Source organism: Trichechus manatus, unplaced genomic scaffold (genome assembly GCF_000243295.1).
Source record: "Trichechus manatus latirostris isolate Lorelei unplaced genomic scaffold, TriManLat1.0 scaffold00079, whole genome shotgun sequence".
NCBI lineage: Eukaryota > Metazoa > Chordata > Mammalia > Sirenia > Trichechidae > Trichechus > Trichechus manatus.
Window position 1 is genome coordinate 12,159,830 of NW_004444015.1, and position 16,376 is coordinate 12,176,205.

Below are 16,376 nucleotides of genomic sequence, written 5' to 3' on the forward strand. Positions count from 1 at the left end.
GAGAGACTGGAACACTTATACACTGTTGGTGGGAATGTAAAATGGTACAACCACTTTGGAAATCGATTTGGCACTTCCTTAAAAAGCTAGAAACAGGAGTACCATATGATCCAGCAATCCTGCTCCTTGGAGTATATCCTAGAGAAATAAGAGCCATCACACGAATAGATATATGCACACCCATGTTCACTGCAGCATTGTTCACGATAGCAAAAAGATGGAAACCTAGGTGACCATCAACGGACGAACTGATAAATTATGGTATAATCACACAATGGAATACTACACAATGATAAAGAACAATGATGAATCCGTGAAACGTAACATGGAGGAATCTGGAAGGCATTATGCTGAGTGAATTTAGTCAGTCAGAAAAGGACAAATATTGTAAAAGACCACTATTATAAGAACTCAAGAAAAGGTTTAAACACAGAAAACATTCTTTGATGGTTACAAGGGTGGGGAGGGAGGGTGAGGGTTATTCACTAACTAGATAATAGACAAGAATTATCTTAGGTGAAGGAAAGAACAGCACACACTACAGGGGAAGTCAGCACATCTGGACTAAACCAAAGCTAAGAAGTTTCCTGAATACAACCAAACACTTCGAGGGACAGAGTAGTAGGAGCACGGGTCTGGGGACCATGGTTTCGGGGGATATCTAGGTCAACTGGCATAACAAAGTTTATAAAGAAAATGTTCTGCATCCTACTTTGGTGAGTGGCATCTGGGTTCTTAAAAGCTAGCAACTGGCCATCTAAGATGCAGCAATTGGTCCCAACCCACCTGGAGTAAAGGAGAATGAAGAACACTGAAGACACAATGAAAGTATTAGCCCAAAAGACAAAAGGGCCACATAAACCAGAGAGTGCATCATCCTGAGACCAGAAGAACTAGATGGTGCCCGCCTACCACCAATGACAACCCTGAAGGGGAACACAACAGAGTCCCTGATGGAGCAGGAGAAAAGTGGTGTGCAGAACTCAAATTCTAGTAAGAAGACCAGACTTAATGGTCTGAGACTGGAGGAACCCCAGAAAGCATGGCCCCCGGACTCTCTGTCAACCCAGAACTAAAACCATTTCCAAGGCCAACTCTTCAGACAAAGATTAGACTGGACTATGGGATATAAAATGATACTCGTGAATAGTGTGCTTCCTAGCTCAAGTAGATACATGAGACTAAATGGGCAGCTCCTGTCCGGAAGTGAGATGAGAAGGCAGAGAGGGTCAGGAGCTTGTTGAATGGACATGGGGAATCAGGGGTCGAAAGGAGGAGTGTGCTGTCACAGTATAGGGAGAGCTATTAGGGTTACATAACAACATATGTATAAATTTTTGTGTGAGAGACTAACTTGAATTGTAAACTCTCACATATAGTAGAACAATAAAATAAAAAAAATAGAAGTCAGTATTTTCAACTTGATAAAGGAAGGATCCAAAAACCTATAGCTAACATCATACTTAATGGTGAAATATTAAACAATTTTCCCCTGAGGTCAGGAATAAGAACGTCCAGTATCATTACTTACAGTCAACATTGCACTGGAGAGGTCCAGCCAGTATAAGAAGATTTTTTAAAAAATACAAGGCATTGGAAAAGAAACAAAAAATTATGCATCATTATTTATAGATGACATGATTGTATATACAGAAAACAAAAAAGAACCTATAAGCTATTAGAAATAGTAAGTGAATTTTGCAAGATTGCTGATACAAGGTCAATATATAAAATCCATTTGTATTTCCATATATTAACAACAAACAAATGGAAAATAAAATAAATGGGATTAGCAATAGTATCAAAAACATCAAATATTTAGGGATAAATCTAATGAAAGATGTACAAGACTTGTACACTGAAAACTACAAAACATTAATGAGAGAAATTAAAGAGGATCTAAATAAATGGAAGGATGTACTGTGTTCATGGAATTGTTAAGATGTTCTCTCCAGGTTGATCTATAGATTCAATATGAATCTAAGAAAATTGCCAGCAGTGGTGTGCGTGTGTGTGGAAATTGGCAAGCTGTTTCTAAAATTAAGATGGAAACGCAAAGGATTTAAAATAGCCAAGTCAATACTGAAGAACAACAAACCTAGAGGATTTACCCTACCAGACAGCAAGATTTATTAAAAGGTACAATAATTAGAAGAGCGTGGTATTGGTTCATAAAAATAGACAGAATAGTAGAGAGTCCAGAAACAGACCCCCACATATATGGCCAAGTGATTTACAATAAAGGTTCCACTACAATTCAGTGGGGTAAGGAGTCCCTGGGTGGTGCAAACAGTTAATGTGCTTGGCTGTTAACCAAAAGTTTGGCAATTCAAGCTCACCTTGGAAGAAAGTCCTGGTGATCTACTTCTGAAAAATTAGCCACTGAAAACACTATGGAGCACAATTCTACTCTGACACACACGGGGTTGCTGAAAGTCAGAATCAACACAACAGCAACTGGTAATGATGGTAATCTTTTCAATAGATAGTGCTGGATCAACTGGATGTCCATATGGAAAAAAGTGGATCTTGACCTATACCGCACACCAGACACAAAAATTACTTTGTGATGGATCAAAGACCTCAATGTAATAGCTAAAACAATCATGCTACCTATATAATGATCAGCACCCAAGCGAATACAGGGCAACTTCTAGGGCACTGATCTTTATACAGGTAGTTATATAGGTCAACATTAAGCTGTACACTTAAGATTCATACACCTTACTATATTTAAGATATACTTCAATTAAAATAAAAAAGCAATCTGGCCACACAAAGGAACCAAAATCTAGAATGATCAATGTTTAATTCTACTTAGGCAGTAGGCATTTAAAACTACCAAGTCTTAGTCTAGTAATACTTAATAGGGTAGTACTGAGGCTAAACAAGTCTTGGTGTTTACTTCTGTAAGAATACACAGAAAAATAAGCTATACTATTCTATTTTCTCTACATTAGGTCATTTAATAGTTTTATATAGTATGAAGAAAATGTACAAAACATTTCATACAGGAAACAGTAAAATGAGAGGGATGAAAAAGCCCCAAGAGATGGGAGTGGCTTATACCCAAAATGCTGATAATGGAGCCAAAAGCAATGACACAACCATTAAACAATTTTAAAGAGCCAGGATCTCTCTCCCTAACAGGAGTCTTAGTACCACAGATATATTTCCATTCTTGTTTCCATACAGGAATTTAATTTTGAAGTACTTGCAAAATGTGAATGTACAAATCTAGACTAATGTAAGTAGTAGCTTCTAACAATTAAGTGTTAAGTGTACTTTTTTTTAAACATACAAGGCAGTGATCATAAAAAGCTGAAAGCAAGGAAAAAAATTTTGCATTGTTGTCCCAAATTTGTTTCAATGGAACATAAAACATGTTTTGATTCACGTACTGGTAAGTATCAGCCCGAAAGAAGTTCATGCTTCCTTTTTCTGATTTGATTTTCAAACAAAGAATTAATTTTACTAAACAGTGATCACATGTTTTAAAAATTACCGATTTAAACAGGTTACAGAATATCAACACTACCCAAAGTAGAGTTATGAAGGAGACCGTTACAAAAGGACAAGAAGGAAATTTGGTAAAGAATGAAAACATGAGCTATTTGTGGCAGTGCGAACGGACAGGAGAATCTCACGGTCTTTGGAAAGGTCAGGGGAACAAGGCACATCGCTGAATACCGCGGGATCTAACACAACTGCATTTTTATTTCATTCTCATGCTTTTTCCTAAGACAGCCTTTCCTCTTTCACCATAGCAGGTACACTGGCAAAAGCCAACAAATACATTTTGCCAGATTCACTAAGTTAGCTAGGGGATAAGACATATTAAAAGTTTCTTAATAAATAAACCTATACATCCAAGAAAGTATGTCATTAGGGCTCTCGAGTTCCTTCTTCTGCAGTAACCCGTCCCTACGGGCGTCATGGCTTTTCAAAGGAACTCATTTGTGCGGGTTCATTTAATAATCTTCCTCACTACACTGAAAGGGAAACAGAACTAAAGGCTGGTCTTATGTTCTACCTCAAGAAGGGAAAGGTCAAAACAGGTAAACTGTATTTATCTATGGCCATAATGTCATTTTTTTCCTCAATTAAGGATACTTATGATCAAAGTTGTACCATATCCGGAAGAGCCAAGCACTCTCTGCTTTGGTAGTCCTCCGTTCATTTTCAGGAACACCCTGGAAACAGATAAGCAATAAATCAACGCATAGACAAAGATAAAAACACATTTATATACAGACATTCCTTTGTAGATCCAGAAATAGTGCCTGCTACATATAAGACTCTCTAACATGGGTAACATTAGAAATTTAATAGCTTGTATATTGTAGCTTTGGAATAAAAAACTGAATTTTTTTTCTGAACACCTTTATTACTCAGACTGCTTGCTGATTTATGAGTCTATTATCATTTAAAAATCAGTGTGGGATAATTCATACCTAAATCGAAAAGACTTGCACTCCCAATGTGAACAGTATTTTAAATACAAAACATCACATTAACATCCCTATCTCTGGGGATTGTCATGGATCCCAAAAATAACCAGCATTTTCAAAGTTGCTACTATGTTCTTAGAATACCAGCAAAATGAAAGCAAGTAGGGAAATTCATGGTAAACATGACAGACTAGGAAGGAAAACTAAGACAGCAAGCAGGTATCTTCTGAAATAGCTTCCAACAACATAAACTGTACCCTGATTTGTAGTATGATGTGGTCAGTAGTCAGGCAGTTAGGTGATCTAGTGGTTCGAGTCCCCACTCTGACGTTACCGTTTGGGCAACTCCTTTTCCCTCTCTGGGCCTGAATTTCTTCATGTGTAAACTGCGAGGGTTAGATAATCCCCAAGGTCCTTCCTAGCTCTAATGTTCTACGGTTCCATGCTTTTCTAAGAGCACAGGGTTTAGATTCTGGCTTCTGCTTCCTTTCCTCCTATCCTTTCTGACCCTCAAAATGAATTAATCTTCCCCTCAATATCTATCAAAGCATACACAGTATAAAAATGTTTGAGAGAACATTGTATGGGCTTACAATGGCCAAAAAACACCCTCTGTATTTCCTTTCACATTATTAGGCATAGGTTTGTGCATCCCCCTACTTCTTGAAGAGCAAAAAAACTTTCTCAATTAAATTATAAATCTCAGCATCTCTCCACCATACACACACACCTGTTTAACCCAACCCCTCACACTCCATACTTACTATAATGTTCCTCTGTGCTTCCTAGTAGACACTCAAAATATCGAGTAAACAATGTAACAAACCAAGACATCCACAGGGTTTTGAGGGCAAACAAAAAATCGGATTTTTTTTTTTCGTCTGTCACAACTGGTACTCACCTCCCTGGCTCTCTCCCTGTCACTGCATTTCCATTTCTCCCCTGTGGTGACAGAGGCGACACAGCAGATGGAGACTTATGCAGATAGTGATCAAGCATTTGCCTTGTGGGCTGGGTGAGAACTTGATTCTTGTTTTGACACAGGGGTGGGGGCACTGAACAGCTCTTATACCTGGGAAACTACTACTCCAGCAGCTCGGCAACATGGGAATTTATCCAGCTTGGTTTGGATAATATTATATTTTAAGATTCTGACCACAAAAGAGGGCAAGTACTTTCTATATCACACATACACACTCATCACTCAACAGCTAATCTAATTAGCATCTAGAAAAAAAATCAGATAACTTTCTTTTAACTACACCCTGAAGACAAAATACCAGGGCTTGTTTCAGACATGAGAAGAATTGTGTTTTGAAACCAAATACTACTGAGATGCTTTCCATCTTCAAAACCTAATTTCTTTTGATTTCTCATACAAACCCTTTTAAATACTGCCTAATACACAGTCATGTATTCAGTGGTGCACACACAAAAAATCAAAAAGCTGATGGAAAATACCAGTAAGGAGTGGTCGGTCTAAGAGGGAACCGAGTTACACGGCACTCGGTCCAGCAGGCTCAGGTTCCCAGGAACAACTGAGAAAATGACATATGGAAGCAAGCCAGGAAATGTGGACAAGGTTGAGGCACAGGGTAAGAAAGTACTTTCCCCTTAATAGGCAGGGAACACTGGCTAAAGATTCAAAAGCTTCTAGGCAGTTCTCAAGGGCAGCTGCTGGTCATCCAATTTGAAAGTGACACAGGAAGAGCAGCTGGAGTGGGGCTTACATCAGAAACAAGCCTTCATGCGCAAACCAAAGTGGAAAAAGGCTTCCTGTGCCAGAGCAGCCACTTGAAAACCCAGGAGCACTTAAGAGATTGCTCTCCTCTGCAGCAAAAGCCCAGTAGGGCCACATATATGAATGCTGTCACCCCTGATAGCTACACCCTGTTGCAAATTTGGTTTTGTCTCTATCAAGCAGTGAGAAAAGCCAGGAATTATATTAGTTAAAAGCTGATGCAAACAGGACAGGATCTAAATAACAGTGGAATGAAGTCTACAGTAGATTGTTTTCTTTCCAAAAGACTGCACATTTGACAGAAATGCCAGAACAACACAAACATATATTTACCAAATGTTCTTGGTCTGAATCAACACCAACCCTAAAGGAGAAACACAAAAGGCAAATGAGATTTCAAAGCCAAAAAATGATCTATTCACATATGTACATTGTCAGGCAACTACTTTTCTCAACACAGAAGCTATGGAATGGTTAATGTTTTCTTTTTCTCTATGGTTGTTGATGTAGAGTTTTGGCTACTGTCACTTTCTTTAGCAACAGCTTGGATTCTAAGTGAAGCAGGGTCTACTAACGATTGTCTTCCTGATAATCTTACCAGTTTCAGAAAAACAACACTTCCTTCTCTGAATATAAGCACACTATAAGCAGAGTCAGGGAAAGCAACACTGCCTCATTAGCTAAATAAGTGCAACTGGGGGGCTATTCTAGAAACAAGGCTGGCACAATGCAATTCCGGGAGGGAGCTGCATATTTTTGGACCTCTTGGCTCTTATGGCAGCATTCTGTTACAATGACTGAAGAGAGAGTCCAATTACCATTTTTTCATAGCTAATGGATAGGCATTAGCCTCGGTTCTTCATTAATTCTTTTTCATCTGCTTAAAATTCCTGCTTTCTGTCTCCCAGGGAACAGCTTCCTCATGAAGAAGTTCCCTTTGGCTTCTCTCTATCCTCCAAATATAAGCACTCACAAACTCTGGTGATTCTCCCTCTAGACTCTCTCAGGTCTTCCCTCCAGACTCTCTCAGGTCTTCCCTCCTTTCCATCCCAACTGCTCAAGCTCAGGCCCTCATTCAGATTCATGGCATCTATAGCCACTGGCTGTGAGGTTTTCCAGCTGCCAGGCTCTCCCCTAGAGTTAGCTGTCTAAAGCATAAGAACTTACTGAGTTACTCCCTTGATAAAAGACTGAGAGCGGCTTACAAGCCGGAATGTCAAGTCAAAAGTCCTAAGTGTGGCACTCAGGACTCTCTACCAACTAGCAAGCCCCACCCCAACTAACCTTTCCACCCTCACTTCCCATGATTCTCTTCTACATACCCTACACTAGCCAATCCCAACTATGCCTCTCCCCAACTCTCTGTCCTTTGCTCATGCTGTTCTATCTGAAATGCACTTTCCCTCATTTTTTTCTACTCATTTTTTGAGTTCCAAATTAACCAGTCTATGACCCCCTCAAGCAGAATCATTTATTTCTCTGTGCTTTTGCAGCACTTTCTAGATTCCTCTATTATAATACTTTGCACGGTAGATTATAGTTATTTACCTGTCAGTCTCCCCAAATAGACTGTGAGCTCCTTGAGGGTAAAGGCTATGTCTCAATTCATCTCTGTATCCCCAGAGTCTAGCACAGTGCCTGACACACAATAGGTGCTCAAATGTTTATCAATTAAGTTAACTACTACAGACAACACAGAAAACACAGCAGTGTAAAAAGCTGTAGCAGTAACATCCCAGAATACAAATAACACTGAAGGGAAGCAAATGATGCATCTGGAAAGCAAGTGAATCACGGTCAAGTACTTGAAAACAAATGTCCATGACCAGATTCATAATTCAAAGAAAGGCTCATTTCTTCTTTGTTAAAAGTACCAGAGGCTGTTTAATATCTTCTTACTCACACTAAACTCTAACCAGAATTATGTATCTAAAGTGACATCTAGTGGTCTTGAAGACTGCACATTTGTAATACCCAGTGGTACTTTATCTGAAGCCAATTCAATGCAATAAACATTTGCAGAGCACCTATTATTTGCCAGGCACTGTACTAGGCACAGGGCACAGACATGAATTAGACATGGCTTCTGCCCTCAAGGAGCTCAGACTAGTAGGGGAGACAGACACAACTATAATGTAATCCCTAAGGGCTTTGCAATCAGGGGGAGCTTGGTTCAAATTTGAACTCATTTGCATTCCAGCTGTGTAAACTTAGTCAAGTTATACAGCCCTATGAACCTTAACTTTATCACCTGGAAAATGGGGATAATGTCCACCACACAGAGTCGCTGCAAGGATTAAATGAAAAAAAAAAGTATCTAAAGATTTTAGCAGATTGTGTGATATATCATAAACACTAAGTGGTAGTTATTATTATAACTAGGCTATTATTATTAACATTATTACTACAAGGCTGAATGACATAGGTACCATAGTAGAGATACCCAGGGTTAAGCCAACAGAAGAGTGGTTCCTATAGAAAAGAACGGGGTCAAAGGAGGAGGCACTTGAGGTGAGTCATTTACTGGGAGGAAAGGAGAATTCTAGGCAGAAACAATATGAAAAAAGGCTCAGAGACAGAGAAGTGCAAAGTATGTCTGGTAAATGGCAGGGAGCCAAATGTGATTGTCACAAAGTATGTGAAAGAGGCAGGAACAGCTGGTCCTCACTGAGGACCATTGTTCACACAACAGCTAGAGTGATCCTTTTACACTGGAAATTAGATCATGCCATTCCTTTGCTTAAAAATCCACCAAGATTTCCAATTGGAATCTTAAAATCTAAACTCTTTACCATCTCCTACAAGACCCTATAGCAGGGGTCCGCAGATGACAACCCATGGGCCAAATGTGATGTACCATCTGTTTTTGTAAATAAAGTTTTACTGGAACACAGACACACCAATTAATTTATGTATTGTCTATGGCTGCTTTCCCACTAGAGCTGAGTAGTTAGGACAGAGACCTTATGGCCCATAAAGTCTAAAATATTTATTACTGACCCTTTACAGGAACAGTTTGCTGACCCCTATCCTTATAAGATCTTGCCCAATCTCATTTCCAACCTCCCCCTCAATCACTATACTCCAGCTACATGGGCTTATTTTTCTGTTCATTACACAGGCCAAGTTTGTTCCTGTCTCTGGGCCATTGCACTTGCTTTTCCCTCTGCCTGGACTGCTTTTCTTCCTAATCATTGTTTAACTGGCGACTTCTTGTCATACAGGTAGACTGAGCTCAAAAGTAACCTCTCACAGGGACCTTTCCTGACCTCCTCACCACCCTCAGTCATTATCACAGTACCTTATTTGACTGTCACCATAGCATTTAATACCATTTGAAATTGTCATGTTCATGTATTTGTTGACTAGTTTATTGTCTGTTTTCTGTCACTGAAGTATAAACTTCATGAAACCAGGGACCTTTTCTCATTACTATCACTGTACCTTTCTAGAGCAAGGTTTCTCAACCTTGGCATTCCTAACATTTTACTCCAGATAATTGTTCGTTAGAGTGTGGGGTTCAGAGTGGGGTGGAGGAGAGCATGTCCTGTGCACTGTAAAATGTTTAGCAGCATCCCTGGCCTCTACCCACTAGATGCCAGTAGCAGCCTTCTCCCCCAGTTGTGACAATCAAAAATGTCTCCAGACATTGCTAAATGTCCTCTGGGAGGCACAGTTGCCTGAATTGAGGACCACTGAGCTAGAGACAAAACAGTGGCTGACAGATGGTAGTGCTCAATAAGTATGTGCTAAATGAATGAATAAGAGGCACATTTGAAATGCTGTGCTAAGAGCTTTACATATATTAGCTCACTGAATCTTCACAATAACCCTAAGAGGTAGGACTATCGTATACACTTTACAGATGAGGAAACTGAGGTTTACAATGTTAAATAACTTGCCTAAGATCACAGAATTAGTAAGTGAATGAGCAAGAACTCCAAAACTAAGTCTATATGAATCTTAAACTTTAAGGACTTATCAGCATCCTTAAAATTGTACTATGCAAATTTGGAGGGAAGGAAGAGAAGCTTAAAATATAGCTTCTGTTCTCAAAGAGGCAAAACAAACAAGAATAAGAATTTATCTAAGCCTGTAGGGCAATGGATATAATTAAGTGCCAAACTGTACGCTACAGGACAGGCAAGATGGGGCCAGACAAAGAGCTCTCAAAGCTAGTGAGGGGGATTAAACTTTATGTGAGTAGGTGAGTTTGGGAGTTTTTTGGGGACTAGGGGTAAGCAAGGGTGCTTTGTTTGTACAGAGAGCATTTAGGGAAGAAAACTGATTCTACTTTAAACTGTGAGATTCTACTGAAGAGTATTATTTTCCTTAAATTATATTTTGTTCTCCTTGGTGGAATAAGAAGTCTTCTTTTACAAGCTCGTGAGAAAAGACAAGAGCTTAGTCCTTCCCAAAATTTACCACCCTCACTGCATGATGCAACACAGCACAGAAGAAATGATGTGAGATCACAAGCTCCTCTGCCCACCGTTTAATTATTTGTATGACTTAACAACTGAGAACCTTTCTGAGACTCTCTTTCCTCACATGTAAAGTGGAGTTATTGTGATTGGATAATATGTAAAATGCACTTAGCACAACGCCCAGCACACAGTAGGCACTCAACAAACACCAGGTCCTCTTTGAAGTAATAATTAGGGTTATAAGAACATAAATTTCATGTATTTTCTATTGTATGCAATAACAGCGAAGAAATACATAAGAAAGGGATTTGAATTTAAACAGAGGTTAAGATAATAACAACATTCAAAGTGTGATTTATGGCTGGCTGGTCTTTAGAATGTTAAAAGAAAGGCAAGGGGATAATAAAATGAAAAAAATGGAGAACAGATTCTATAAAATGTGAAATACTGTTTTCTCTAATGAACTCTATAGATTCTGGAAGCTCAATAGCTCTTAAGGTCTATGAAGTTTCAGCCAAACACAGAACTAAGAGTTACAAAGCCTTTAGCAACGTAGCTGCTGTATCCATGGAAACAAATGCAAAACTCTGGAGATACAAGGGAGCTTTCAAATTGAATACATTAACTAAAACACATTTAAGACTAAGACTCCACAATTTCAGCCTTGGATCGTTAGGTTAGAGACACTGCTAAAACAACTGCTAGAAACAACCATAATGATGACAAAGAATGATAATATCTAGTATCGACTAGGGTTAAGGTAAAATACAACAACAGGGATTTGGTCAAATAAATTATGAGCTATACCAAACCCCTTGCTGTCAATTCCGACTCACAGTTACCCTGAAGGACAGAGCAGAACTGCCCCATAGGGTTTCCAAGGCTGTGATCTTTACGGAAGTAGACTGCTACATCTTTCTCCCACAGAGCGGCTGGTGGGTTTGAAGGGCCAACCTTTCGCTTAAAAGTCCAGCACTTTAACCACTGCACCACCAGGGCCCCTTGTGAGCTATACAGCCGTTAAAAATTATGATGTAAATATATTTGATAACATAAATGCCCACACTATATTACATTTAAAAATCAGTTTACTCTTTTGTACTTTTAGTGTTGCCCCTTTTTGTTAAAAATACATATCACGCACAGTAAGGTCTGGAGAGAGAGCCCTCAAGATGTTAACAATTATTTTTCTTTTTGTTTTGCATATTTTCACTTTGTTTCCTAAAATAAATGTTACATACTTTTAAAAATTGTGGTAAAATATATGTAATAAAACATTTGCTATTTTAATCATGTTTAAGTGTACAATTCAGTGACATTAATTACATTAACCATGTTGTGTAACCATCACCACTATCCATTTCCAAAATGAAATATTATAGATTCATCAAAGCCTAAAACTGTCTCATGACTGAAAGAAAAATAAACAGAGTTATAATTTAATATTAAAATGAGGTCTCCAGTTACTACTTACCTTATATGCAAGCATGACAACATTGCAGTGGTACCACCACCAAATACCCACACAGTAAAAAACACAATTAGAAGTGTGGTGCTGAACATCATTTGCCGGGCATAAGTGGCAGTATCTCGAATGGCGAGGGCAAAAGCCATTGCACCACGAAGCCCTACAAGGGAATGGAAGAGGTATTTCTTCTATTAACTCATTAGCAATGGGAGCACCATAAATTCAGACAAATAAAAGTACATTCTAAAAACTTACAAGCATGTGAACAAATATGCTATATTAACATATGCAAATATAGAAAAATAAACAAATTAGTATATGATATTAACATGCATTAATCTTTTAATAATTTTAAGTTTTTATTTTTTAATTAAAAAAAAACCTGTTGCCATCTAGTCAATTCCGACTTATAGCGACCATATAGGACAGAGTAGAACTGCCTCACACGGTTTCCAAGGAACAGCTGGTGGATCTGAACTGCTGACCTTTTGATTAGCAGCCATAGCTCTTAACCACTGCGCCACCAGAGCTCCATTTTTTAATTTACATACTGTAAAATGCACTCTTTTTGGTAAACAGTTGAATGAGTTTTGATAAATGCATAGAGGTATGTCACCATTACCACAATCAAGGTACAGAACAGCTTCATCACCTCCCAATGTTCCTTTGTGCTACCCCTTTTTAGTCCAAGCCCTGTCCCGCCAAACCCCTGGCAACCACTGATCTGCTCTCCACTGCTATGGTTCTGTCTTTTGGACAACCTCATATAAATGTAATCATACAGTATGAAACCTTTTGAGACTGGTTTCTTTCACGCAGCACAATGCCTCTGAGATTCATCCATGTTAATGTGTGTATTAATGGTTTGTACCTTTTTAGTGCTAAGTAGTATTCCATCGTAAGGATGTACCACAGTTTGTTTATCCACTCACCCACTGAAAAACAGACAGGTTGTTTCCAGTTTTGGGCAACTATGAATAGAGCTGCTATAAACATTCACACACAAGTTTTTGTGTGAACATGAATTAATCTTTATTTTCACACTTCATGTAACATTATTTCTGAACCAGGGATTTGGAACCAGAACATAAAAAAGTCCCATAGAAGGGAATGGAACACTATAAAAAGACTTTTCTATTTGAGGTTGTTTAATGGGATCTTATGTCATCAGCCTATCATTTCAGTTTGGAATTAAACTGGCATATGCATTGTGAGTGGTTTCTTGGGATAGGCAAGAGAGGGAAAGTTGTAACTTACCAGCAAACATCATCATGTGTTGAAAATTTGATCCAATCTTACTTCTTCTACCCAAATTAAGTAAGAGGGACAATGGGTAAATATTGGCAGCTCTTCCCAAGAAAATAGCAATCTAAAATTATTAACAGGTTAAGGATAATTTCCTTTTAGTTTCAGTATTATTTATAGACTATATAATCAAGATGGTAGAAGATTATCTTCGGGAACTCAGTTTCTAACACAGTCTTTTGATTCCATTATCTAACGCAGCATTGTCTAATAGAACTTTCTGCAATGATGGAAATGTTCTATATCTGCACTGCCCAATATGGTGAGCTCTTGAAATGTGGCTTAGCGTGACTGAAAAACGGAAATTTTAATTTAATTTAAATTTAAATAATCACTTGTGGCTAGTTGCTACCAAACTGAACAAGTACAGATCTAACATACAGGAAATTATTTAGATGAATAGAAACATGTTTAAAATTTATGTTTAAATTTCTATGTTTAAAATTTATATAATAGGTTAATTCATTTTAATTGCCAGTGGTGGTAAAATGAACAGCGTACTGGCTAAACTTCCCTTTTCTTCCTCAGAACAATGAAAAGGGAAGCTCAAACACCTCCTACCACTGTAATTCCTGCTAGCCCCAATGTGTCCCACTGAGTCTCTACTTCCACCTGCTGCAAAGGAGATGCTTAACTGGAAACCAGTTTTAGTATCTTTTCCTCCAGTCAAAACAGATATCAAGCTGTCTATAGAGACTCCTGCTTTACAATTACTATTTTTAATTCAGGGGTCACAATACAGTCTCCAATCCATTTTCTGAAAGGAGTATAAAGGAAAATCTAAGATTAAAAACATCTTATCTACATTTTTACAACAACAAAAGAAAACAGAAGGTAAGATCATGCCACTGTTTACAGTTTACACACACACACACACACACACGCACACACTAACGTGGAGGAACTGGTGCTCACCTAAGAAACTAGAAATGAATGGTATCTGTGACACTAGAGGCAAAAGGAAGTGCACGTAAACACTGTGTGCTAGTTGATAACAGTTATTTCCCATAGGGATGTATGGGTTAACAATTCTGATACTGCAATGCACGTATACTGGAATTGAACAATTAAGTAAATGGATGGTGGATGGTGGGAGCCAGGTTTTTCACTGTTGAAGTGGGAATTTACAGATTATCAAGGAGAGAAGGCTAAAATGATCCATGTGGTAACAGGATACAGTTGGAGACATCAGTATGAACTCATGATTAGCTTAATATCGATACAGATGGTTACATATAGAAACGTTTATAGATACATATGCATATACTAACCTGTGTATATACACATATTTCCTCAGTTGAGAGGGCCTACAAGCAATGACACCCCAGCGGCAACAAGCAAACCTAGGGCTCCTTGGAGAAATGGCTTAGGCAGAGAATATACAAGATGAGCCTGAACCATCTTGCAGTGCCAGAAAGTAAGGAAGTGCTTAACAAAAAACCAAAAAACACAATGATGGGGGTACGTCAAAGGGACACAGGAGCCAACTAAAAGAGCTCCCAGTGGCCATGGCTAGAACAATTTGAGCAACAAAATAGTGTGGGATTATAACCCAAAGCATAAAATAAATATTCATGAGTCCATACTGATATAAATAAATGACTGACTAAAACAATAAGTGGGGAGAACAGACAAATCTCCAAAGCAGAAGAATTCCAAATAATTTACATAGATACTCCGCCCTCGAAGAGTTGGGCGTGTAGATGCCTACTCCCTAAGCATGGGCTGCGCATAGTGATGTCTTTCCAAAGAGTACAGTATGAAAGGGGGGAGTAACTTCACAGTGGAGACACCTGACAAACACTACCTCAGCCAGGTGATCAAGATTAACATCAACATAGGTAAGACATGTTAAAAAGTCTGTACCCTTGATACGATGTGATGAGAATAGCACCTCACCTCTGTGGTCTTCCTCCCAATAATAACTCCAGTCTAATCATGAGAAAAACATCAGACAAATTACAGTTGAAGGACATTCTACAAAATACCTGACCAGTACTCCTGAAGGCCATCACAAACAAGGGAACAGTCTGGGAAACTGTTACAGCCAAGAGGTGCCTAAAGGGACATGATGACTAACTGTAATGTGGTATCCTGGATGAGATCTTGGAACAGAAAGAGGACATTAGGTGAAACCAAAGAACATCCGAATAAAGTATAGTTAATAATAATGTATCAGTAGTGGAACGTTAATTGTGATAAATGTATCATACTAATACAAGATGCTAATAAGTTAACGGGAAACTGGGGATGGGGTATATGGGAACTCACAACTTTTCCGTAAAATCTAAAACTATTCTAAAATAAAAAGTTTATTTAAAAAAAGTAATTCCCTTAAAAAAATAAAACAACAACAAAACATGTGGACAGCAACTGCTAGTTACCCCCACTATCCATTCTCCCTTTCTTCTTTAGTAGCAGACACCATACTCCCCGACCTCCGACTTTTATCTGATAAAGAATATAATTCCCAAGCTCCCTTGCAGGTAGGTGTAACCAATGGGATGCTAAGTAGAAGTGATGTGTACACCTTCTGGGTCATGTCCTTAAAGGAAATCGGCAGCGATGGGAGTGAGCCACTTTGGATGGTTAAGAACAAGCGCAACTCCCTACTGAAATGAGTTAGAAGCTTGGGTCCCTGATGACACCACTTCACACTTTTACATGAGAAAGAAAGAAACTTTCATCTTGTTTAAGTATTGTTCATCTAGGACTTTGTCACATGAAACCAAACCTAAGTCTATCTAACAGAGTCAGAAAGAGAACAACTCTCTCCTGTTAAGAGTCAGTTTTTATGGTAGGATTTTTAATTAAAGAACTCAATTCCTAATAGATTCAGAAACCTATCAAGAATATTTAGGGGAACTTCCGGCAAGATGGCGCTCTAGGCAGAAACACCACGCCGTCCCTCCACAACAAAGATCCGAAAAACTAAGCCAAACAGAGAATCAACAATCCTGAAACCCTAGAACATCAAATGAAGA

General features: G+C 38.6%; 1 protein-coding gene across 4 annotated transcripts in view; it reads right to left on the reverse strand.

The window, feature by feature from the left end:
- Positions 1 to 16,376, reverse strand: part of SLC9A6 (solute carrier family 9 member A6) — a 73,519-nt gene that overhangs the window by 13,502 nt on the left and 43,641 nt on the right. For 3 of the 4 annotated variants that reach the window (XM_023735484.1, XM_004380951.2, XM_023735485.1), the window contains 4 exons: positions 13,345 to 13,456; positions 12,094 to 12,247; positions 6,526 to 6,556; positions 4,114 to 4,193 (listed from right to left, as the gene is read on the reverse strand). In XM_023735484.1, coding sequence (XP_023591252.1) covers positions 4,114 to 4,193; positions 6,526 to 6,556; positions 12,094 to 12,247; positions 13,345 to 13,456 — 377 coding nt within the window. Of the gene's footprint in view, positions 1 to 4,113; positions 4,194 to 4,241; positions 5,394 to 6,525; positions 6,557 to 12,093; positions 12,248 to 13,344; positions 13,457 to 16,376 lie in introns of those variants that run through there. The other variant, XM_023735486.1, reaches the window with a different exon arrangement.